The sequence below is a fragment of the Vipera ursinii genome (assembly GCF_947247035.1).
Source record: "Vipera ursinii genome assembly, chromosome: Z".
NCBI classification, from domain to species: domain Eukaryota; kingdom Metazoa; phylum Chordata; class Lepidosauria; order Squamata; family Viperidae; genus Vipera; species Vipera ursinii.
The window spans coordinates 52855125-52882075 of record NC_139517.1 but is presented as its reverse complement, the minus strand read 5'-3'; the positions used below and the strand labels follow the sequence as shown (position 1 = coordinate 52882075).

General features: G+C 40.7%; 1 protein-coding gene across 1 annotated transcript in view; it reads right to left on the bottom strand.

Moving 5' to 3' along the window:
* TMEM245 (transmembrane protein 245) overlaps positions 1-26951 on the bottom strand; it is a 121268-nt gene that overhangs the window by 31429 nt on the left and 62888 nt on the right. Inside the window, exons 11-13 of the mRNA XM_083377083.1 lie at positions 25632-25763; positions 21468-21590; positions 13908-14053 (exon numbers count right to left, since the gene is read on the bottom strand). Of these exons, the coding sequence (XP_083233209.1) occupies positions 13908-14053; positions 21468-21590; positions 25632-25763 (401 nt within the window). The remainder of the gene's footprint in view (positions 1-13907; positions 14054-21467; positions 21591-25631; positions 25764-26951) is intronic.

Below are 26951 nucleotides of genomic sequence, written 5' to 3'. Positions count from 1 at the left end.
TCGTGAAGATCTTAGCCTCCCGGAGTCGGTCCAAGAGCTCGGGGATGAGGGGCAGCGGGTAACGGTTGCGCACCGTGATGGCGTTGAGTTTCCGGTAGTCACAGCAAAGCCGTAATTCGCCCGACTTCTTTTTGACGAAGAGCACGGGTGCAGACACTGGCGAGGACGAGGGCCGGATGAAACCGCGAGCCAAATTCTTCTCCAGAAAGTCCCGCAAAGCAGCCAACTCGGGCTCCGACATGGAGTACAAACGCCCCACTGGGAGAGGCGCATCAGGGACTAGATCAATGGAGCAGTCATAGGGCCTGTGCGGGGGTAATTGATCCGCCTCTGACTCACTGAACACATCAGCAAAGTCGGACAGTTCGGGAGGCAAGGAAACCCCTGGGGAACCCTCCACCTGGCCGGCACAGATATGGCGGGAGTGGTCCACGCACTGCAAGCTTGGGAAGGTGACCAAGTTCTGTGACCAATAGATCTGTGGGTCATGCGCCCGGAGCCACGCCAGTCCCAAGACCACGGGGAAGTGCAGATCTGAGGTGATGTAGAACTGAATGGCCTCCACATGGGAACTGATGGCCATACATACTGGTTGCGTGGCGGCTGTAATAGGCCCAGACAGGAGCACTCGACCATCGATAGTCTCCACTAACATGGGCGGATCCACCGGGCACTGGGGAACAGCCCATTTGGCCACAAAGGCTGAGTCCATAAAGTTTGTGGTGGCCCCAGAGTCAATTAAGGCATGGACTGGAATCCCCTCTGGCTTGCCAGGAAGGATCAGACGTGCCTCCAAAATCAGATGCCGTGGAGGTTCACAGGCACCATCGGAAGGGCATCGCTCGGTGTTGTTGTTGTGGGACACCCGATCTATCACACCGTCTAGATCGGGCTCGGGGCGTTTCCCGACAGCAAAGTAGGGGACTGTCTCGGGGCAGGCTTGGTCACTGATGCCCGCTGACGCTTCTTTGGGCAAAAAGCAGCCAAATGTCCAGGGTCCCCACAGTAAAAACACAACCCCCCGATCGTCATCTGTTCATTTCAGTCGCCGATAGACGAGACCTGGCGGCACCCAGCTCCATTGGCTCCTCCCGTTGAACTGGGGGCTCACGCACAACAGGGGCGGCAGGGGTCTGTGGGGTGGCACGGCGACTCTTTCGCTGCTGCAACCAAGCATCGATCCGCAGGCAGAGATGGATCAGCCAATTCAGGTCTGAGGGAATATCCACACGGGCCAGCTCATCCAACATCTCCTCCGACAATCCATCCTGGAAGGCATTCACGAGCGCAGCCTCATTCCAGGCGGAATCCTGGCAAAGCAGCCGGAATTCGCTGATATAGCCCTGTAGGGGGCGTTGACCCTGCCTCAGAGCTTTCAGGCGTCGAGTGGCAGTCTGCGTCTTAATAGGGTCCTCGTACATCTGACGCATATGGTCACAAAACCCCACAAAGTTGTCCAACAATGGGCTAGGTTGAGCCAGCAGAGGCGTGCCCCAACGAGCTGCATCACCCGAAAGAAGGCTTAACACAAACCCCACCTTATCCCGGTCAGTGGGGAAATCAGCTGCTCTCACGCTGATAAAGAGCTGGCATTGTCCCAGGAAAGCAGGAAACAGTTCTGGAGTACCTGTAAATTTATCTGGCATTGCAACTTGGCATTTTCTCCTGGGTGGGGGTGCAGCATGAACCTGAGCTTGCAGTTGAGCCACCTGAGCTGCCAGCAAAGTGAGTTGCTGGGTGAGCTGAGCATTCTCGGCACGTAGCTGCTCCATAGTAGTAGTAAGGGGTGGGAGGCTGAAAGCAAACTGTTCTGTACCAGCCTGCTACCGGCCTTGCAGAAAGGCAACCCCTGTACAAACGGCAGAGGCTGGAGAGCGTCTGAGGCTGGAAAACGTCTGCCAAGATTTATTACACAAACAAACAACGAAACATGAAACAAGATACCGGAACTTTGATCCTCAAACGGAGCGGTTGCTTTCAGCAACCAGCCCTTCCCCAAACACTCCCTTTATTAGAGTTCAGGGCGTGGCCTCCCTGTGCCTCCTTCCGAGGAGTCCCACAGCCTTTCTCTGCTTGCTTCTACTGGTCTGCCTCCTGCGTCGGGCGTCCTTGAACAGGGCCAGCTGTGGGTCCTCTTCATCTGCACTGTCGGGCTCGCGCAGCTGAGTCTCCACCAAGCCAGAGGGGCCTGGCTGGGGGCTCTGCGAAGCCTCCAAGCCATCATCAGCAAGTTCATCTTCAACACCCTCCTCCTCCCCCTCGTCTGAGTCATCCGAGTCATCCGACCCGGCTGCCGAACCCACAGGCTGGCCCTGAATCACAACAGAGGTTTTGAAGTGGGCCCTTACACAAAGAATTCAAAAAGTAGAATATAAGTCACTAGAGACCGACCAAAATTGGCAGAACTAAAAGACGAGAACCAAAAGCTGATGCAGATTAATAGAGAATTGGAAGATTCAATCGCTATTATGGAAATGGAAAAGGCATCTTATTTCCTAAGATTCCAAAATATAATAGAGGATAAAGATGAGGACCTCGTGGATCTGATAACGGACCTATTGGCTGAAGCACTGGAAATTGGGAAATAAAAAATGGAAGGAGAGTTTGATCAAATATTTCGAGTCAATTCAAGCTATGTGAGAAGAAATAAAAGTCCCTAGAGAAGTATCTGTTAGATTTGTCAAAAGATCTATAAGAGATGAGATTTTGAGAAGAGTGAGAGATGATCCTCTATGTTATAAAGAAAAATGAGATTGTGGTCCTGAAGCAGACTCTAAGGAGAATAAGAGATGTATGAAGAGAATATTAACTGAAAAAGGAGTGAATTTTAGATGGTTGATTCCAGAAGGGATTCTAATTAATTGGGATGGGAAAAGACACAAATTGGACACACCACATACGGCAATGAAGTTTTATGATAATCACAGAGCTTTTATGAAAGGGGAAAGTTCGGAACGCCATCCAGAGAGAGAAACAAAGAGACAGGAAGAAACAGCATTAGAAGGAGCAGCCAAACCAAGGGGAGAAGAAGAATCTGAAAATACAAAGACAGAAGAAGTGGTAAGAGCAAGAGAACAGAGACAGATAAGAACTAGAAGGTTAAGACCTGTATATAATTGAAGGACATGGAGAAGGAAAATGGGATTGAACTCCCCTATAAAAAGGAAATTTTTTTTACACAACTACCAAGATTGAAATGAGATTTTACAGAAAATTTTAATATTAAAAAAGGTACAAGACAAGGGTGTCCATTGCTATTTATACTAACACAGGAGGTATTAAATAGAAATATTAAGCAAGATATGGAAATTAAAAGACTGCAAATGAAAAATGAAAAATACAAATTACAAGCATTTGCAGACAATTTAGACTTTATACTAGAAGAACCTCTTGAGACAAACTTTAAGCTTATGAAAAAGATAGAGGAGTGGATAACTCTTAGAGATAGAAGATTACTATACCTAGAGGGACATGACTTACAACTTGGATGGCATGCCTTTCCATGGTACGGGGAAAAAAATTCACAGATACTTTCAATATCACTACATAAGAAATGCACTTTTGCTAGAATGGGAAAAAATAAAAGCGAAAATCTATATGAAAATATCTGAATGGCTTTCAACAATGGAAGCGTTTGTTCACCCAAACTTAAACTATGAGAAAGTTGTGACTTATAAAGATATTTGAATAAAGAAGGAAAATTAAAACAGACAAGAACTAGAAGAACTAGAAGGGTACTGACCTATCATGGTGGCCATGTCTGCAAATCCAAATGAGATATGAAAAATGTTAAAATATCTTGATTTTATAAAGAACAGATAGAATTTGATAAGATATTACTGACATCAGATGAAAAATTTATTAAGAAACTTTATAAATATATGCTATATTTAAAGATGGAAGGGGAACAAGTTAAAGAAACAACGATAACATGGGCAAAGAATTTTGGATGTAATATAGAACTAGAAAAATGGCAAAGCCTTTGGGAAAGAAATGCTGAAAAAACAAAAGCGGTACCTAACAAAGAAAATTTATATAAAATGTTCTATAGATGGCATCTAACGCCCATGAGGTTAGCAAACAAAAACCAGGCACTTATTACCATCTTTGGCAGACATGCTCTAAAGCCAAAAGATTTTGTTAAGAATACATACATGATTAGAGAAAATGATGAAAAAACACATAGAGTTTAAGCCAGAATTATTCCTGTTAGGCAAAATTGTAGGAAATTATGAGAAACAGTGTATATATTTAATTTTACATATATTAACTGCAGCAAGAATTATATTCGCTCAATATTGGAAAAATGAAGATCTACCAATGGAGGAAGTGTTAATAAAAAAAATCTTAAAGTGTTCAGAAATTGATAGATTGACATTGAAAATGAAAGAGAAAGAAGACTCAGTTTATTTTAGAACATGGGATACCTTTTATCATTGGCTGGAAAAACGAGGTAGAGAGAAAGGAACTTAATATGTATTAGCAAGCTAGGTATTGAAATCCAGACAATATGTACAATGCCAGAAATGCCTAACAACAAACCCTTAAGGAGTGGATGAATCAACTACAAAACACAATAGTCAGAAAAGCTCTAGATCCTGTTCCTGTTTTCCAGCAAGCAGTCTGAAGATTCGGAATGCCAAACTCTTTGGCTGGAATTTCTTTTTGTTGAAAGGAAATCTCTCCGAATGGTCCAGGAGAAGCCTCCCAGAAACCAACAGAAGAAAGGGCTGACTAACTGCATGTTCAGCCATAGTTGGAAACAACAGAAGTCATAAGCTTTTAAATTAAGCGGATTTAAAACAGAATGCTTGAATCTGGGTAAGAATATTGATTTTCTGTATCCTACTTATTTTCCTGAAGAAGAAAGTCCCCAAAATAAGAGATCTCTGAAGAAGGAAAGGGGGAGGGAGATTCTGCTCCCTCCTTTTTGGTTATTGGAAGTGGCGAAACTTACCCTTTAGAGCAGGGGTGTCAAACTCAATTTCATTGAGGGCCGCATCAGCATTGCGGTTGCCCTCAAGGGGCCGGGTGGGTATGGCCTGGGTGGGCGTGGCTAGAGTGTGTATGGCCTACTGGGTGGGCGTGGCCAGCTCTACATCGTTTGCATCAAGGGTGCCTATGGGGGCCTGGGCAGGAGTGGGACAGATTTGAGGGTCTCTGGCAGAAGGAGGGTCTCTGGGCCAGGGCCAAGGCAGTGGGGGCCGTTCCCTCACTGTTTCCAGGATGGCTTCACGGGCCGCTTGAAACCACTTTGCGGGCCGGATCTGACCCCCGGGCCTTGTGTTTGACATGTCTGCTTTAGAGAGAGAAAAAAGACTAGAAAGAGCCGAAAAATGAGCAAATGCTGACACCTACTGGTGGGTGAGGATATTTTTTTTCTCTGACCCTCAAAGTTTTTAGAAAATGCAGCTGTGTAAACAAAGTGAGAGTAACAAAGCTGAAGTAATGAATACTTCACAAAAGGAAACATGATAAGTGGCAACAATTTCAAAGGACAATGACTTTAAACTACAAAGAAATGCAGAATAACCTTGAGAGCATGAATCAACTTATTTCCAACTTAATTTCACTCCAAGAAATCTCCCAGGAAAATACAGTAGAGATGACTGAATATAATTGTGAGGATAGAGTTAAAGATGAAACCATATAAAATGAACACTTCACAAAAGGAAACACATGATAAGCGGCAACAATTTCAAAGGACAATGACTTTAAACTACAAGGAAATGCAGAATAACCTTGAGAGCATGAATCAACTTATTTTCAACTTAATTTCACTCCAAGAAATTTCCCAGGAAAATACAGTAGAGATGACTGAACATAATTCTGAGGATAGAGACTTAAAGATGGAACCATATAAAATAAAAAATGATTTAATTCAAATGGGAAATATTTCAACATGTCTAAGCAACTTTGAAGATAAGGAAAAGAATGAGGAAAAATTCCTTACAGGGAAACAAATGATGCAGCAAAACATACTGATTAAGAAAGGCAACGACCAAAGAAAAAAAGACTAAAATGGAAATCCAGAAAATAGATGATGGAACTTATCAGAAAGAATACTTAAAAAAGAAACATTTGTTTGAATATGGCTAAAGAAATGGAAAAACTTTGAAATATATTACTCTTAGAGGGATGATTTTTTTTCTTAATATGGTTTTTTCTTTCTGTTAAAAGAAAAAAAGAAAAAAGAGGAAATGATTTAAACAAAAGCAAATGTTTTAGTTATTTAAATGTGACAATAAGAAAAACATAAAAAATGTGTTTTGAATGGGAATTAAAGGATTAGATGAGAACTATTGAATGGAATGCTTAAAGTTTAAATAGATTAAATACATTCTTAGCTATGGTCAAAAAGAATAAGAAATTGAGGGAATAAATATATATTAAGAGGGATACATATTTTAAGTTGTATGTTTTTTGTATCTCAGTGCTCTTATCTCTTTTTCTTGTTTCCCTTCTTTCTTTTTTCCCCTTCTTTTTTGTCTCTCCTCTTTTCTTTTCTCTTTCTACTTTTTTACTTATTGACTAAGAAATATAAAAGCATGAGAGGGCTTATATGGAAAAAACAGAATTAAATCCACCAATGTAAATATAGTTAACTGTTGAAAAAATTGTCACTAGTAAGAATATTTAGAATTTGGGGGGGGAAATAAGCTGAAATGAACACGGTAACAGGATTTACGATAAGGCAACTAAAATGACAAATAGGATTACTGAAACTATATACTTAACTGTTGTTAATTAAAATAATGAGAATTGTCTTAATCTAATGTTTTGCAAAGAAAGATACTTTGGGGAAAGGGGAAATCAAATGAAATTAACATACGGAATATAAATCATAGAAATTAATTGTTAAAGATTGTCTTCTAAATGTTACCCAGACAACATACTGTTTACAAATTACTGAATGATTTATGTTGTTAAAAAATTCTAATAAAATATATATACAAAAAAAGAGAAATCTCTAGATCCATGGTGGCGAAACTATGGCATGTGTGCCACAGGAAACACACAGAGCCCTCTGTGGACAAGTGCGCCGTTGCCCCAGTCCTAGGCCTTCAGTCCTGTCCATGAGCAACCTGCATAAAATTTCCCTGGGCAGGTGGCTTTTTAAGCTCGATTTTATAAAATCTTTTCACCTTAGGCCTCCACCACCGTCACAAAGTTTGAATCGATTGATTGAACTTTGAGTCCCACACAGTGGTGGAGGAAGTGACGGGGGACCACGTTGGAGCTGGAAAGGTGCCCCGTGGGAGTGGGGTGGGAGCTGTGGGAGCAGGGCTCTCTGCGAGGGTTGGATCGGAGTGGTGGGAGTAGGGCGCTCTGCGAAGGTTGGGTAGGGTGGCGGGAGCAGGGCGCTCTGCAAAGGTTGGGGTGGGGTGGCGGGAGCACAGCGCTTTGTGAGGGTTGGGTCGGGGCAGCAGGAGCAGGGTGTCCCATGCGAGGGTTGGGTCAGGATGGCAGAAGCAGGGTGCTCTGCAAGGGTTCAGTCGGGGTGGCGGGAGTAGGGTACTCTGCGAGGGTTGGGTCAGGGCAGGAGCAGAGCGCTCTGTTCGAGGGTTGGGTCAGGGCATCAGAAGCATGGCGGTCTGTGTGATGGCTGGTCAGAGAAGCAGGACGCTCTGTGCAAGGGTTGGGTCGGGACAGGGGTAGCAGGGCGCTCTGTGTGAGGGATGGGTCCAAGTGGCAACAGCAATGGAGGGCTCCATCAGGGGAGAAAGTAGTGGCTGGCAGTGGGGTGCTTCTCACTGTATTTTTTCTCTGGACATTTAAACCATTCTTAAAAACACAAGAGTTGTATGTATCATGGAAAAGCCAACCCATGGGTGAATGGAATACGACAGTCTCCTTGAACTTACCATCTTACCGCGCATCAGAGCAAAGCTTTTCCTGCTAACAATAACTAACATGGGTGTTCCCTGATTTGAAGTAACCCCACCCGTCCCACCGAAAACCTGCACGCTTCCGAAGACGATGCTTAATCAGAAAGTTGCCCAGGCCCTGCCCCAAGGTGAGTGGCCGAGGCTTCGTCACACCAGCAGCTTCAGGAATAGACAAAAGCTGCCTTTTAAACAAAGGCGGGTGGGAGGGAAGGGTGAAATTCTTTGGACCATAGCTTTTCTCATACTCGTGTTCCCTGTGTTTTTAATCCCATGGATGTGTTTGGTTATTTTATTAAGCCATTGATGGTAGTCTTCATAGCGCTGTTAACATCATGATCTGTTTAATAATTTTATGCTGTTGGCTCCCATCCCCTCACTCCCTCCGTCACTTCTGCTGAGGTATATCTTGGTTCATGTTTATCTTGCCTTTATAAATAACTCAAGCCTAACACTCTTTCCTCAACCTATTTTCCCCACAGCAACAACAACCCTGTGAGATAAGTTCGGTTGTGACTGACCTAAAGTCACTCAGAGTGACTGACCTAAAGTTCACATTAAAGCGGGACAAGAACTCACAATCTCCCTGTTTCTAGCCTAGTGCTTAATCAACAGCCCAAATTGTCTTTCATGTTGTCGCCTTGTGGCTCCCTTGTTGAAGTTCGAGCAATGGAGGTGTTTTTTTTTATTATTCCTCTGAATAGATCAGCTTAAAAGAGAAGAACTCTTGATTGTGAGACCATTTTAATCTTTCCATTTAGGATTATTGTAATCTGTGTGAGTTGGAAGTACTGTAGCACTTACCTTCTTCCATCCTTAGCAACACTGAAAGGCTTTTTGGTTGCACAGCCGTTCGCCACTGGTCATCTCAGCCCTCTCAAAGGTCTTGCCCTTGGCCGACGGGTGAAGCACACCTCAGTACCTACTGCGGCCGCAGCCACTCACACAGGTTCAGTAGGCTGCCACCCAGTGCTGCAGACCCGCCCAGGACGAAGGAGGTGAAGCGGTCAGCATGGATGCCCCATGTAGAGGTGGTAGAGCACGCCCAGGGCCAGAAGGCAAAAGGCCACCCCAAGCAGGAAAAGCCTGATCCCCATCAGCATCACGCCCAGCAGAGATGGGACGAGGCACACAAGCCTAGCTGGGACTGGGGGGACATGGTGTCAGTGGAGATTCAGCTTTTCCCGCTTGGGTTGGCCTTTGGCTTGCTGGCCATGGACATGCTCTACCACCTCTACTTGGGCTTGCTAGCCAGCCATTTCACCTTTGTGCTGGATGGGCCAGGTGCTCCAGACAGCAATGGTAGCCTAATGGACCTGCACGAGCTGTGTGGTGGCAGCGGCCCGAGGTGGAGCTAAGGTGCGTCAGGTATGCAAGGGGAACAGGCTTCAGGTGCAGGCTAAGGGCAAGATCTGCGAGAGGTTAAGGAGATGACCAGTAGCAACCTGCTCTCCAACTGCAAGCAAAAACAGATGGGATGGAGTAGGCACATCTAGCGGTCTGCATCATGTGCTTCCCCCCTCCCCTCCCCTCTGCCTTCTGCTGGAGGGCTGGCCCAGTATTTGCAGCGGGCTGCGAAGCCCCAGTGTGCCAATCGAGAGGCCAGCAGGCTGTGGCTGCTGACAGACACTGTTAGCTCCCATGTGCTTACTCTGGGCGGGGGCCAATGGTGTCAGGCAGCAGCTGCCCTGGCCCCTGCCTCGCCTCGCCTCGCCTTGCGGCAATGGCACCCCTGCCCTGTCCCCTGTCTCGCCTCGCTTCACCTCGCAGGATGATCCTCCTGCCCACCATTCCACCCGCCAGAGACCCCCTGGATCTCCCCCAACCAGGGAGATTTGCTATTTTGTTGGGAGGGGGGAGGCTTTGCATTTCTTCCACTTTGTTCTTTACCCCTTTGATGCATCAGGGTGTAAATGGAGGAAGGAATGTGCCATGGGTCATTTGCCTTATCTCCACTTTGCTCCGATGGGAGGAGGATGTCAAGAAACAAAACCCAGAGGACTGCGCCTGGGAACTCCACTTATCATTCCCATAACAACTTCACACCTGGGGATTGGATGAAATTAAACCGGACATTGGCTGTTGGGGCGGGGTTTGAATGGGATACTTTAGTATAATATTTTGCATGGGAAAACATCAGATCTTGCTTAACCTTCTTCCTATCATTGCCTCTCAATAAAAGTTGCCTCTCAATAAAAGTTCCATTTGAGACAATACGTTTCAAAATTCTGCTTTCTTGGGAGGATTAGTTGAAGCAGGACCTTACACTAATCTGCTAAGATTCAAGCAAATTAAGTAATATTATATTGTTTCTAATATTTGAGATACTAATGGAAAATCAGATTTGACAAGGTTTTAAAGCTAATTTTTAATTGATGTATAGGTGGCCTTTGTTTACCCTCTGCTTATTCAAAAACTGTTCAAGTTATGATGGCACTGAAAAAAAACCAGATTTACAAGTGGTCCTGAAATTTGTGACCACTGCAGTGTCTCCGCGGTCACAGAATCATGATTTGGGCACTTGGCAACTGGCCAGCATTTATGACAATTGCAGCACCCTGTAGTCACCTGAATGCCATTTGTGACCACCACTGCTGATTTCTGACAAGCAAAGTCAATGAGGAAGCTTGAAGAAAGTTGCAAGTTGCAGTCACATGATGTCATGCTTGACAATAGCAGGTGATTTGCTAAAATTTGCAGATAACCTTTTAATATGAGGACTATCCAGATTTATACTCCAATCATTAATGCAGAAAAACAGGAAATTTATGATTTTATGGTCAAATTCAATCTAATATTTAAAAATGTGCATGTAAGAACATGAGCAGTTTATGGCTGGAGAATGGAAAGACAAGGTTAAAAATAATGCAGAAAATATAATTAGACTATAGGGCAGTGGTGGTTGCAGCAGGCAGCCAGGCACCATGACCTGTTCAGAGCAGGGGTCCCCAGGCCATGACCTGTTCAGAACTGGGATGCCAGAAATGGAGGATGAGCGCATGCGTATCCCCACTTGTGGAAGCAGTAGGTGAATAGATGCCTTGCTCTATTTCTGTAAGCAGTGGGTGCACATCTGCTGTTTGCACAAAGGGAGCTGTACATGCACGCATGCCCGTTGCTCATGGTGAACCATCTTCTCCCCCCGCTGGTCCACAAAGCTGGAAAATTTGGGGTACTCTGCTATAAAGCATGTGTGGATAGGTGATTGTCACGGGAAGGTATCTCTAGAGCACAGGCAGGTGTACAGGTGCCACAGACAGATGAGTGAGTGCCCAGGCAGGAACTATAGAGTGCAGGTGTATGCAGGTGAATGGTTGCCATGAGCAGACATTATGGAGCATGGGTAATTGTATAGATGCCACGTACGGGCAAAAAAGCAGAGGAACCAATTTGTGGCTTTTCCATTGACTTTGCTTGTAGAAAATGGTGATTTTAATTGCAGGACACTTGAAACTGCAAGTCTGTTGCCAAGCACTTGAACTACAATCACATAATCACAGGGACACAATGACAGCGGCAACTCAGACAGCAAGATGGATATTTATAATCAATCATGTAATTTAATAAGTAAGCAAACAAACAAACTTCATGGGTTGACATAAGTCTCCTTCATTCAGTGCCATAACTGAATGGTCACTGAACCATTGTTCATAACTTGAGGATGACCTGCATGCTACAAAATGTCAATGGACATATGGTAACTAATTTAAGGAGATCACAAAGTGAAAGGAGTATACTAAACTTTTGTACAGAAGAAATATCAGTATCCAAGATACCTTAGAATATATTTTCTATTCACAAGAATCTCTAATATTTAAAAATTTAGTTGGCAGTCCAATCATTACTAAAATTAATTGATAAAATGCCCTATAAATATGGCAATCAAAAGAATTCGTAAACATGCTAAATGAACTATGCCAGCAAATCTGGAGAATGTGGACAACAGATTGGAAGAGGTCAGCCTTCATAGCTTATACCAACAAAATGAAACTTAACAGAATATTCAAACCACTGTGTAATATCCTTATCCTAATTTCATGTGCTACTAAAAATGTTTAGGATTATCTAATGCAAATTAGAACTCTCGCTGAATGGGAGATGCCAGATATTCACACTGATCTTAGAAAAGGCCAAGGAACAAGAGACATTCTTGTTGATACATAATTGGATAATTGAGAAAGCAAAAAAAAAACAACCCAAAAAGTCAATATGTGCTTCACTGATTATAGAAAGATGTTTGATTGTGCTGACCATGTCATGATATGGAATATCCTTAAGAAAACAGGAATCCCAGAACATCTCACTTTCCTCCTGGGAAATCTATATATAGGACAAGAAACTACAGTTTAGATGCAACATGGCTCCAGGTTGGAAAAGGAGTAAGATTCTCTTCGTATTTATTAAATTTATATATTGAATATACCCAAGCAGGGCTGCTATGCAACAAAATGAGCATGCTTTTAAATTAGGAAGGAATAATTAATAATCAAATTATGCTAATGATAGCTGAAAATGCACATGATCTAGAAGCTCAAGTCAGGGGACACACTGGGAAAAAAATATAAAGAATATATTAATGATAACATCAGCCACTAAATATAGCCTATAAAAAACAACTATTCATCAAACTTTTTAGAATTTCTTCAGACAAAATTAAAATGCCCACCTTTAGCTGTTTTGATATCTCCTGCTTAAGTCTAGGATTTTTTGTAATAATGAAACATGTTTTAGCATTTTTATAAATACCATATTTTCCGGCGTATAAGACGACTGGGCGTATAAGACGACCCCCTACTTTTCCTGTTAAATTATAGGGTTTGGGCTATACTTGCCGTATAAGACTACCCCACTGCATACAAAGTCTGCTTGGATTGGGTGGGTCAGCTCTCCCTCCCTGCCTGCCCAGCCCTCCCTGGCTCCAAGACGATCCGAGAAGTAGTACGCAATTTTTTTTAAAAAAAAATCCCATTTATATCCTGCCCTTCTCCGAAGACTCAGGGCAGCTTACAATATAAAGCACAAATCAATGTGCTTAGCAATGTACAAAGTACACTTCCGGCATCCAGAGCCTGCCTGCATTTCTTTAACCTCCACATGCTTCCGACTCTCGACAACTTCAGCGTTGTAAACCTTGCTGCTGTTAGTATCCTGGGTGACTCTTCTCCAAACCCCCTCTACCCCAACCCGGGTGAAAACGCTAACGTGCTCCCAGTGTGTGCCTATCCCTCTCCAACCAACTGCCCCCCCATCCGTATCTGGCTCCAGCGGGCTCGTCCACACGTCCCAGGGCTGCCCTCCAGCAGTCCCCGGCTCCGGTCCATCTGACACCGACGGAAAACAGCCGGCCCTTGCCTCCAGCGCGCAGGCTATAGCATGCAGTCCCGGCACAGGTCCGTCAGCAGGCAATGGAACAGCTAGCATGTTTTGTAGTGCCCAGGCTCCCTGTACGGCAAGGCAGACTGGGCTGTCCTCCTGAGTGCCTGCGGGGTCCTCAGCAAAGCCCTGCGATGCAGGCGCATGCAAACGCCGTGAAGCAGCTGGTCGTCGGGTTTGCAGAGCCAGGAACCGATGATCAGCTGATAGTCGGGCTTACTGATTACGGGCGACCTCCTCCCTTGTTTGTCGGAGTGCCGGGTCATGGAGTGAGCCGTGTGCAGTGTGTGGGGGAGTGATTAGGTGAAGCAGGGCTTGTTTTTGGAACGAAACCCCCTGCGTAGTGTCGGGCTCGCAGGGCTCGACAACGGACAGCAATTTTGTGATTCCCTCCCCCTTCCTCCCCCATCAATGAGCTGCCGAGGTTGCCTGCGTGTGTGTATGTGTGGAGGGGTGTTGCCTCTGGTTTTTCCTGTAACATCGGACAATAAAACTGCCCCTAACACCCGGCGTATAAGACGACCCCCGACTTTTGAGAAGATTTTCATGGGTTAAAAAGTCGTCTTATACGCCGGAAAATACAGTAGGCAGGAAAAACTGTTGCAAATCATGCAAGTTATATCAAGATAATTCCATTAACTACTATACCTTATGGCTTCCTCCAAAGATTCGCTGACTATGTTTGAAGATGCATCAGACTGCAACAAAGGGATTAAATTGATTACCCACTTCACTGGCTTATAGTATTCATCACTGGAACTTAAAAGGTAGAATAATGTGGTCAGGAAAATCACCTGTAAAACAGATAGAAGAAAACTTGATTTTTTAAACTCAAAATTCACAGTATAATGAAAGAAAGAAAAAAAAGAAAAGCAAATCTACTTCCAGCAAAAAAAATAATTTCCAAAACAGAGACTTCCAGTTTGGTGTTCAACAAAATGGGTGGAGGAAGCCAGGGATCCGGCTTCTTAACCTGATTTCGTTCTGCCCGGCGAACCCAAGGGGCAACGAAGAAGGAGGGATGCCTCAGGAGTCTGGCCCAGATGGCAGTCAGTCCAAAAGGACTGAAGAAACCCTCTAAAACAGGGTTGTCAAACTCAATTTCATTGAGGGCCGCATCAGCATTGCGGTTGTCCTCAAGGGCCGGGTGGGTATGGCCAGGGTGGGCGTGGCCTACTGGGTGGGCGTGGCTAGATTCGTATGGCCTACTGGGTGGGCATGGCCAGCTCTACATCGTTCGCATCAAGGGTGCCTATGGGGGCCTGGGCAGGAGTGGGACAGGGTCTCTGGCAGAAGGAGGGTCTCTGGGCCAGGGCCAAGGCAGTGGGGGCCGTTCCCTCACTGTTTCCAGGATGGCTTCGCGGGCCACATGAAACCACTTTGCAGGCCAGATCTGGCCCCTGGGCCTTGTGTTTCACATGTCTGCTCTAAAAGGACGGAGGAAAGGCTGCCTGGTAAGCCCAGACACCCCAAGTCATCGCCAGCCAGAAGAAAAGTGAACTCAAAGAAAGAGTACCTAACCTACAGGATGTGAAAAGTTTTTAGATATAATTCTTAGGGTAACTAACCTATAAAGAAATTGTGGTCTTAAAGCAGATACCCAAGGGCATAAGAGATACTCGAAGACAGTATCATTTCTTAACTACAAAGCTGATTGCAAAAGGCATAAATTTTAGATGGTTAATGCCAGAAGGGATATTAATCAATTGGAATAATACAAGATACCGATTGGATTGGATTCAGTTTGGAAAGCAGAAGATTTTGAGGAAAGAAATCAGGCATCCTTAGATGAAAGAGTGCAACATCAACAAGAGGAAAGGAAAGATCAGAAACAAAGAGAAGCAACTGAAGAAGTAATTATACAAACAGAACAGAAAGAAATCTGACCAAGAGAATGAAGGAACCCCCAGAGTACAGAGGAACACGAGATTGACTAAACCTAAATATAAATAATTGAAATGGAGAAAGAAAATGGATTTTTTCCAGTAAATATAAATGGACTAAACTCCCCATCAAAAAGAAAGACTTTTTTAAAAAAAACTACAGAAATTAAATATAGATATAATTTGTTTGCAAAAGACATGTATACAAAAACAATATTATTAGCTGTTGGAATACCCCAAAAGTGGGAAACTTTATTATGTATCAGCACAACAAAAAAAGAGGTGTTGCTGTATATATTAAAGAGACAATAGATTCTAAAATGATTTATTCAGATGAAGGAAGAATTGTGATGGTAGAAATATGCTTACATCAAAAACAAACATTGTTAGTAGTAATCTATGCACCAAATAACAACCAGGGAGAATTCTATCAAAATTAGGCAAGCATTACTTAATATCTGGAAAAAAATTAGATCTCACAATTATACTAAAGTACCGGTCTGGCTATCCACCCTTGAAGCGATTGTTTACCCAAATCTATTTGATGCGGGTAACATAATTTCGTATAAGGATATTATGAATGAGGAGGGGGAATTGATACTTAGAAATGAACTAGAATCACAAGGTATAAAACTCGATTGGTGGGCCTACTTACAAATCCAATCAAGATTTAGGAAGGATAAAAAAGAATGGGGGATATATACCTCTGAAACAGCATTGGATAAAATATTATTGGGCCCAGACACCAAACAGATAAAGAAATTATACAAATTGCTTTTGGGATACAAGCTGTTTGAAGAGCAAGTGAAAGATCCCATGTTGATTTGGGCTAACAATTTAGGACATAACATTGATTTAGGTACTTGGCAAACACTCTGGGACAGAAATAAAAGAATAACACTGGCCTCATCTTATAAAGAAAATTTATTTAAAATGTTTTATCGATGGCATCTTCCCCCAGCCCGTATAGCAAAAATGTATACAACAGCATCTCCCAAATGTTGGAAGTGCTCTGAAGAGATAGGCACATATTTCCATACGTGGTGGTCTTGCAGTAAAACACAAAAATTTTGGAAAATGATTTGGATTTGGCTGAAAGAAATACTAAAACAAGATATTGAGTTTAGTCCAGAATTTTTCTTATTGGGAATTATGAAAGAGAAATATCCTAAAGATGTGCTATATTTGATGATCCATATTATCACAGCAGCTAGAATGTCATTTGAGCAAAAATGGAAAAAGAATGAGATCCCAGGAGAAAATGAGGCTATTAGGAAAATTTGGGATTGCGCAGAAATGGACAAACTAACTTTGGAACTAAAGAATAAAGATCAATCAGATTACTATAGAATTTGGAACAAATTGTATCTTTGGAGGGATAAAAAGAAAGGTCTCTATTAGGTTTTACAGACTAGCTCACTGTTTTAAATATTGTGTTATTTCACCGATTTGTAATTTAAGTGTATTTAAGTGTATTTTTGATGTACATATATACATGTATATATATATATATTTGAACATTGTAGACAAGAAGGCTTGTCAGCACGCTGGTACTGTGTCCAATGTTTTTAAACAATAAACTTAATAAAAATTTAAAAAAAAATCTCCACAGAAAAATAGTAGAAATGGAGTACCAAAATACTGTATTTGCTTAATAGGAGACTTTAATGTGATGCTGGATGGGACATTAGATTATAAAAGTAGTAAAACAGGAAAAACTGGAAAAGATTACCTAAGATCTTTTTTAATACGATAGAAGAAATTGGAGTACAAGATGTTTAGAGGGAAATTACAATATACATTTTACTCAAACAGTTAAAAATCCTGGTCCAGGATCGATATGAGTTTTTCTTCAAAGAAAACAAAAAAGAAGATACAACATTACAAAATGTATGGGATACAGCTAAAGCGTATTTTAGAGGTATAGCTATAACATACATGGCAAAAAAAAACAAAACAGAAAAGACAGCAGTATGTACTATTAAAAGAAAAAAAATTGAAAAACTAGAATCAGAACTGCAAATAAATCCGTAAAAGAAGATTCTGAAAAGAGAAATGGAAGCAATAAAACACAATTTTTCTGTTGGATTCAGAAAAATTGGCGCAGCAAATAAAAAGAGCAAAGCAATTTTTTTTTGAAAATACAAACAAACCTGTATGCTAGAGGAAAAAATAACAATGATGGAAATAACAGAGGCCATAAGAAGACAAAAAAATGAGAAAAAACCGGGACCAGATGCATTACCGGCAGAGTAATATAAAGTTTTACAAGATATACTAAGGGAACCGCTGAAAGATGTTTGCAATGAACTATTGTTGGAGGCCAAACTTCCAAACACATGGAAAGAAGCAAATATTACCTTAATACCAAAAAAGACTCAGATTTGACACAAATAAAAAATTAAACACCAATATCATTATTAAATATGGGTTATAAATTTTTTACCTCAATAATAGCAGAGAGACTGAAAAGATTTTTAACTGAATTTATACATTCAGACCAAAATGTTTTTTTTACCAAAGAGACAAATCAAAAATAATTTAAGAGTGATAATGGATACTTTGGAATATTATGAATTACACCCAGGGAAACAATTGGCCCTTATATTTCTAGATGTCCAAAAGGCTTTTGATAAAGTTTCCTGGCAATTTATGATTCAGCAATTACAATTAATGAACTTTGGACAGAACTTTATAAACACAATAAAAACAACACAGAATAAACAAACAGCGAAAGTGATTGTGAACTGAGACTGAGAATTTTGAGATAAGAAAAGGCACAAGGCAAGGATGTCCATTATCTCCATTGTTATTTATTTTCACTCTGGAAGTTTTAAATAGAAATATTAAACAAGATATAGGAATTAAAGGACTAGAAATAAAAGGCGAAATATATAAATTACAAGCATTTGCTGATGACTTGGTATTTATTTTAGAAGAACCTTTGGAGATGATCCCTAAACTATTGGGAAAGATAGAACAATATGGAGAAATGGCATGAAAATAAATAGGGGGGAAAACAAATAGTTAAAAACCTCACAGATAAACAAAAAAAAGAATGTTGGAAAAAACAGAATTGCAAATGGTTAAAAAGGTCAAATATTTTTTTTTTATTTTTTATTTTAATTCCATTTATATCCCGCCCTTCTCCGAAGACTCAGGGTGGCTTACAAACTTAGCAGTAGCCTTCATTCTATGTATATGCCTGCTTATTAGGGCTTTCACACACACACCAAGTGGCATTATTACAGTCAGCTTAATTGCCCCCAACAATCTGGGTCCTATCTGGGAATATATTTAACAGCAAGATGTTCCAATGATAAAAGAAGATAATTATACAAAATTATTTGAATCAAATAAGATTGGATTTGGAAAAATGGAAAAACTTGCAATTGTCAATATTAGGAAGAATTGTTACAGTAAAAATGAATATACTACTGAAAATTTTATTCTTATTCCAAACAATACCTATAAAATTTGAGAAAAAATTCTTTGAAGATTTAAATTCACTAATCTTGACATTTATTCGGCAAGGAAAGAAAGCTAGAATTAAGATGAAAATGTTACAAGATGCGAAGGAAAATGGAGATCTTGGTCTACCAGAGTGGGTTTTATATTATCAAGCATCTGTATTAACATGGGTAAAAGAATGGATAACTCTCAGAAATAAAAGTCTATTATATCTGGAGGGGCATTATTTAGAATTAGGGTGGCATTTTTTTATGGTATGGGAAAAATAAAGTCCATAAATATTTCCAAAATCATTATATAAGAAATGCATTATTAACAACATGGGGAAAAATAAAATGTAAAATATATTTGAAATTTCCAGGGTAGTTGTCAACGATGGAAGCATTTGTACACCCAAATTTAGTGAACTTTGAAAAAATCTGGAGATATAGAGATATTCTAAATTCTGAAGTGAACTTAAAATCTGAGTAAGAAATGGAAACTCAGGGTATCAATCTAACATGGTGGGCACATTTACAAATGCAAGCTAGATATGATAAAGATGTTAAGCTGTATGGATTTATAAGGAACAAACTGTGTTTGATAAGACATTGTTAACTTCTGATGAAAAACTAAGAAAATGTATAATTTTCTATTAACTTTGAAAATGGAAAGCGAAAAAGTTAAAGAAACAATGATGGGTGAAAAACTTTGAACACAATATAGAATTAGAAAAATAGCAAAATTTAGGGGGAAAAATTACTGACAATGTCAATTTCCTACAAAGAAAATTTATATAAAATGTTTTATAGATGGCATTTGGCACCAGCAAGACTAGCAAAAATGTTCAAAAACATGTCAGATAGATGTTGGAAATGTAAACATAAGTCAGGCACTTATTATCATGTTTGGTGGACTTGTGACGAAGTAAAGTGTTATTGGAAAAAGATACATGCCTGGCTAGAAAAGATATTGGGAGAACATGTAGATTTTAAATCTGAACTTTTTTTATTAGGTACAATTGCCAGAAAAGACTAACAAACAAAGCACATATTTGATTTTGCATGTCACAACAGCAGCAAGAATTATATTTGCGCAATACTGGAAAAATTAAGGAATACCATCAGATGAAGAAATAATAAAAAAATACTAGAATGAGCAGAGATGAATAGATTGACTATGAGACTGAAAGAAAAAGAAGAAATGGAATATTATGAAACTTGGGACTTATGTTATTGATGGCTAGAGGAAAAAATAAAGGATTAGGAATTAAATATGTATTAGTGAATGTAAACTCAGGCAGCACACGTTTGTTGAAAAATTATTACTGAATGTATGGGGAAAAAACAATAAAAACTTTTACAAAAAAATAATAATTTCTAAAACAGTGTCTGAAGCTGTTTTCCCCACACAATGCCTCTCTTCTTTAGATGGAATCTTGATCAGGGCTGTTCAGAGAGAACAATGAAATAGAATATTTCTTTGCACCTAGAAAATACATCTTTCCAACTAATCTTTACTCTCCATTAAGATCAGAGAAGGATAGAGATAATGTAAGCATCTTTAGTTTCTAAACTCATATTTTATTTTTTATATATTTAAAATATTTATATATTTTATTTGTTTTCAAAAGCTATTTGATATGGACTGTACTGTGCAAACTATACACTACTAAAACTCTTATGCCTATTTACACCCTTCCATTGGGCAAAAAGGTGCACCCCAGAACAAGTTTTGAACCAAGGTATCTCAACTTACAGAATACATCCAAAATCCAGAGCCCATTACTCCCATGAGATAAAAATTGTGGCTGATACAGCACAACTGTGCCTTTTGACTATTCTTCTCAGAAACCCATTGATTGTGTGGCACAAAGAAAATGGATGGGGCATATCCACACCCCTCTCTCTGGTCCCTGCTCCCAATTAGCTTGAGATTTGAAACCTTGCAGTAGTGGTGAATATCTGAATATTTGAAACCTTTTAATGGTGTTGTCCAGTGAGGGAAGGAGGGAGGGAGCCCTTGGAGAAATACTGGGATGGAGAACAAGAATGCAATTTTCCTTACGATCAGTGGTTCTCTGTTCACCCTCCCACCAGCAAAGTGGCAGACAATTCCTTCAGTCAGCCAGGGATAATGATGAGTGATTTTCAAATTCACTGCCTGCTTCTTAGAGCAAAGTCAATGGGGAAGTCAGCAGAAAGTCAGAAGTCACTCATTTCATTCTCCCTCTGCTTTTTTGCCCGCTGTGGTCATTCCTTTATTTCTCCTCTTCCCATAAAAGTGACAGTCTTTTCCAATCAGTCAGCTGACTTCCAATGCTCCTTGCCAACTTTCCAAAAATAGAGTCACTAGGGAAACCTGCAAGAAGTTGCTCACATTGCCACTACTTTTTTTGCTACTCTCAGTCATTCTGTTTCTCTGTTAAGGTAAATAAAGTATCTTTAAAAGGATGAGCCAAGGTTGTCTACTCATATCTAAAGACCACAGTAAGGATTAGAATGAATGTCTATGTAGAGAAAAAGCAGAGCTTTTGGTACAGCAGATTCATAGAATTGTGAGGAAACAATATTTATATTGCAGTGGACGAATTTATACCAACCTCACATATTATTATGCCTGAGATAAGTAATATAGTGCACCTTTGCATTCAAAGTACAGAAGATGAATGGAATAACAGAGGAATCTTATGTGCCAGTCACTCTTTCTCAGCCCAATACATCTCACAGGATTGTTGTGGGGAAAATAGGAGAAAGGTCTATTGGATATGTTTGCCATCCTGAATTACTTGTAAAAATAATAAAGACAGAATATATATATTCTGCTCACTTTAAAAATCATGTTAAGTCCATACAAATAATGTGGTCATACTTACCAGTGAAAGAACAAAATTAAGAACTGCAGTGCTACTATGGAAGAGGACTGTTAGCAAAGTTGTAACTGTGGTAAAAAGAAGGCTAACATTATGACTCATCACTATCCAAAGGGATTCTAAGATCTACAAAAAGATGAAGAATTAAATGCATTATCATAGAGCAAGGTTATGGAATAATGAATTTAACTTATAAGAAAACACAGTTTGATTAAATCTAAGCGGAAAAACATTCTGGATGATCAGTTATTGAAATATTTTAACTTATTGAGCAGAAAATTGGATTCACTGTCTTTCCAATGTTATGAATTTGTAACCTAAAGGAAAAACTAGTAAATCTTTCGATATATAACATTTTATGATAGTGTAGATGTTGTTTTTAGTGTCAGGATCTACATCAGTGGATTTTGCAGTTTCTATTTAAAAATTGTGAATTTATAGATAGATAAAATATCATTACTGAAAACTATTTTTAAATATAATCTAACATATAATTTAATGCTTCCTTCACATCACCACCACACTGGAAGTGATACCATAGAAAATCGTGCCAAATGTGAAGAGCCAAAAGAGTACTGCTAATGAAGTTCATGGAGCATGGTTCGACCATCAGTTCAGAAGTCTACTGTGAAACATGAGCCATCTATAACAAGCGTCAGGATATGCTGATTTCCGGCATGGTGTTGGTTCAGAATAATGCTTGCCTGCACAACGCTAAACACACCCAAAAACTTTTGAAGCAGTTCCATTGGGATGTTTTTGATCATCCCCCCCCATAGCCTAGATGTGGCGCCAAGCGACTACTACTACAACTAAAGAATTTCAAATCTTGTAAAGACATTAAGACAAGTGCCTCAATCTGAATGGTGATTATGTTGAAAAGTAATGTAACGTTGTAGTTTTCTAATGTGTTTTAATAAAAGTTCGGTATCTGCAAGTATCTGTCACTGATAACCAAACAGAAGTTTATTTCCGAATTGCCCTCATAAGTAGATCATCTCAAGGAATAATTTTCAGTGGTATCATCTTTTTACCTGGGAGGAGTTTGATTCTGTGACTCCGGAGGAAGTGGACAGGATCATGGGGATGCTAAGCTCCACCACATGTTTATTGGACCCGTGCCCTTCCTGGCTGGTTTATGCAGCCCGGGAGAGGACACGCAGCTGGTTCCAGGCAGTTATATCGGCTTCTTTGAACGAGGGTAGCTTCCCCGCCGTCTTGAAAAAGGCGGTGGTGAGGCCTCTCCTCAAGAAGCCTGCCTTGGACCCAGCTGTATTGAACAACTTTCGTCCCGTCTCCAACCTTCGCTTTCTTGCGAAGGTTGTTGAGAGTGTGGTGGCGCATCAGCTCCCTCTGGTCCTGGATGAAGCGGATTATCTAGACCCATACCAATCGGGTTTCAGGCCCGGGCACAGCACGGAGACGGCATTGGTCGCGCTGGTGAATGATCTCTGGAGGGCTCGGGACAGGGGACATTCCTCTGTTCTAGTCCTATTAGACCTCTCAGCGGCTTTCGATACCATCGACCATGGTATCTTGCTGCGGCGTCTCAGGGGATTGGGAGTGGGAGGCACGGTCTTACAGTGGTTCTCCTCCTATCTCCAGGGACGTTCGCAGTCGGTGTTGGCAGGAGGGCAGAGGTCGACCGCGAGGTCTCTCGTTTGTGGTGTTCCTCAGGGGTCGGTCCTCTCGCCTCCCCTGTTCAACATCTATATGAAACCGCTGGGTGAGATCATTCGTGGTTTTGGAGTTGGGTATCATCAGCTTACTGATGATCAGCATACTGATGATACCCAGCTTTTCCTTTCGACCCCAAACCACCCCAGTGATGCCCTCAACGTGATGTCCCGTTGCCTGGAGGCGGTTCGGGTCTGGATGGGGAGGAACAGACTTCAACTCAACCCCGACAAGACTGAGTGGCTTTGCATACCTTCATCCCGGGTTTATTCGGATATTCCACCTCTTTCTATGGGGGGTGAACTATTACCCCCCGTAGATAGGGCTCGCAACTTGGGAGTCCTCCTAGATTCACGGCTCACCTTGGAAGACCACATAGGGGCTGTGACTAGGGGGGCTTTTGGCCAGGTTCGCCTGGTGCGCCATTGCGGCCCTATCTAAGCCGGGATGATCTATGCACGGTCACTCACGCGCTCGTGACCTCTCGACTAGACTACTGCAACGCTCTCTACATGGGGCTGCCCTTGAGGACCACCCGGAAGCTCCAACTGGTACAGAATGCAGCCGCGAGAGTTGTGTTGGGAGTCTCCCGATACTCCCACGTTACACCTCTGCTCCGTGAGCTGCATTGGTTACCAGTTGCCTTCCGGGTGAGATTCAAGGTACTAGTAATGGTGTTCATAGCCCTACATGGCAGGGGTCCGGAGTACCTTAGGGAACACCTGCTGCCGTCATCAACTTCCCTCCGCCCTGTGCGTTCCCACAGAGAGGGCCTCCTCAGGGTGCCACCGGTCAGAAAATGTCGATTGGTGGCCCCCAGGGGAAGATCCTTCTCTGTGGGCGCCCCGGAGCTATGGAATCAGCTACCGGTTGAGCTCCGGACGGCGCCCGATCTTCGCTCCTTTCGCTGCGAGCTAAAAACATACTTTTTTGAACAAGCTGGCCTGGCCTGATGAGGGGACTGGGGGGGGTTGTTATTGTCATTTTATTGGGGTTTTAAGATGTATTTTTAGTATATGGGCATGTATTTAATCATTTCTTAACTTTTGTAATCCTGTATTTTTATTCTTGCCCTGTTCACCGCCCTGAGTCCTTCGGGAGAAGGGCGGTATAGAAATATTATTAAATTAAATTAAATTTAATTTAATTTATTTACTGAAAGAAAATAATAGTTCTAGGTGGTTGTATAAAAATGTAGAATTTCAAAAATGCAAAGAGTAGTTCTTGAATTACCACAACTGAGCCCAAAATTTCTTTTCTAAGCGAGACAGTTGTTAAGTGAGTTTTACAACCTTTCTTGCCACAGTTGTTAAATGAATCATTGCAGTTAAGTAAGTAACATAGCTGTTAAGTGAATCTGGCTCCCCCCATTGACTTTGTTTGTTAGAAGGTCACAAAAGATTATCATATGACCGCAGGACACTGCAGTCCTCATAAATATGAGCCAATTACCAAGCATCTGAATTTTGATCATGCAATCATGGGGATGCTGCAATGGTCATAAATATGAAGAATATCATGTCACTTTTTCAGTGTTGTTGTAACTTTTAACAGTCACTAAATGAACTGTTGTAAGTTGAGGACTACCTATATTTGAAATGGGATTCATTAACTCTAAATAGCCACATAGATTTTCTTCTTAATGATCTGTTTCTATGCTGGTCTTTTTCAAGTTATCCAATAGCATATGCATATATTACAATCTGTTTTAAACATATAAACCTAATCATTATTCATTTAAATTGCAAGTTTATCCCTGTATTTATTTTAAAGAAAGACAGTATCTTTTTCTATAACAATTTATCTTTGACCTCAGATACAACAGTGGGGTCAGCTTGGTTTTGCAAATAGACACAGAGTACATAATTTGAAATAGGGATTCTCTCCTCCTGTCTTGCTACACATGCCCACAATCTAGACATGTAAAGTCTTCTTTTTCAGCTTTGTAAAAAGTGTTAACAGTTACATATTATAATAAATATACTACAGTTACCCTTCCCTATTCCCATACTGTTTTTATTGTTTTTTTGTTTTTGCTGCATCTGGCTAAGAGGAATGTATGTAATTATATGTGACAGAGAATAACTTGCATATATTTATTTATTTTTTTATTTTAATTCCATTTATATCCCGCCCTTCTCCGAAGACTCAGGGCGGCTTACAAGCTTAGCAGTAGAAGGAAGTCAGTACACAGATAGTTTAAAAAAGAATAATAATGAAAGAAATTTACGGTAATGGAGGCTAGGAATTCACAGGATTTAGCAAAACAGCAGCTGAAGAAAAATAAGTACAGACAGGAAAGCATATACTAAGAATGATAAGAACTATAAGCCAGCATTTTAACATTTTGATGAAGAACCAAAAATGAATTTCAGATGCTGATTTTGACAAGGCCAGCCTTTTGAACTATCTATTAATTTGCTTTTATTTTTGTTAAAATGAATTTAGAAATTAGTATTTCCTGAAATATTTATTATAAAAGCCACATACCGAAAGAAATGTTTCAATATTCTCATGAATAAAAGAAGCAACATCTTGCCAATCAAGCATATCGCTTTTCCAACTATGCTCACGATTTAAATGCTTTTTGTGACTTCTTTGTTGTCCAGAATAAGTTGTATTCTATAAAACAAAAGTAAAATAATACAAAACATTTCATGTATTCATTTTCAGAGGAGAAAATGTTCCTTTTATTTTTCAAATAAAAGCTGGATTAGTCTAGATTACAGATCTCAGTATAAATTATATCACAAAAAGGATGCTTTATGGCATAGTGTTTCTAAGTGATCATTATTGAGCCTGGGGTTAACAAGGAGTTAGTGTTATTATTATGATTATTTGTAGTACTATTAAAATAGTATTCATTAAATTATTTTCATATAATAAATGCTTGGGGAGTGGATGAACAATCTAAAAATTCATGGAGAAGTTGATGGATTGGACTTCCACCGAAGATGGCTGTTGCACGATTAAGAGTATATTTTTTCTCTTACCAATGATCTGCTGATTTTAGTGCCAAAACGTGTTTTTTTTAGCAGTGCTGCTCCCTGTTTTGAATGGGAACATTTAGGAATTACCCAAGAAGACTTTTGGACAATGATGGACCCAGTTGGGAAGGTGGGGTCCTGAAGGTTCCAATTCCGACTGGACACAATCAAAGTCACTGGACATATACATCTTTCTGTAAGCAGTTTCATTATCCTAAGCACACTTGGACATTAAATTTCACTTTTTGAACTTATTGTTTCATTTTGTTTTCTGCTTTAAAAGTTGGATTAGTGGTTGAATGCTGATTCATTTCAACTACTTGCTAGGGTTGAACTGTTTTTTCTCTTTTCTTTTTGATATATGTTCTTCTGATAATCTCTGTCCTCTCTGTATGGAAGAAAGGCAGCCATTGTGTGTGTGTGTGTGTGTGTGTGTGTGTGTGTGTGTGTGTGTGTGTGTGTAAAGTCCTTAGATTCTCATCACAGGATTTCTATACTTTTTGAACTGGAAAAATATCTGGAATTTTTATCTATTGAATTTTTCTTTTAACCTGGGATTGAAATATAGAGAAACATATAGAAAACATCTCTTTTTCGTTCTTTGTTTCCTCATCAAGTTTCACAGACTAAGAAATGGCTGAACATGGCTGACACCTAAAAAAGGAGGGTGGGGGAGAATGCAGCCCTTAGCTAAATTTCTCTTTAAAAAGCTTGATGTGATGATAATGATCCTGAAAAATATGTTGTGGCATGGAAATTAGGCTGTTCTTAAAAGCACAGGGATAAAAAAGAGAACATGGCTTTCTTTGCCTGTTTTCCTAGG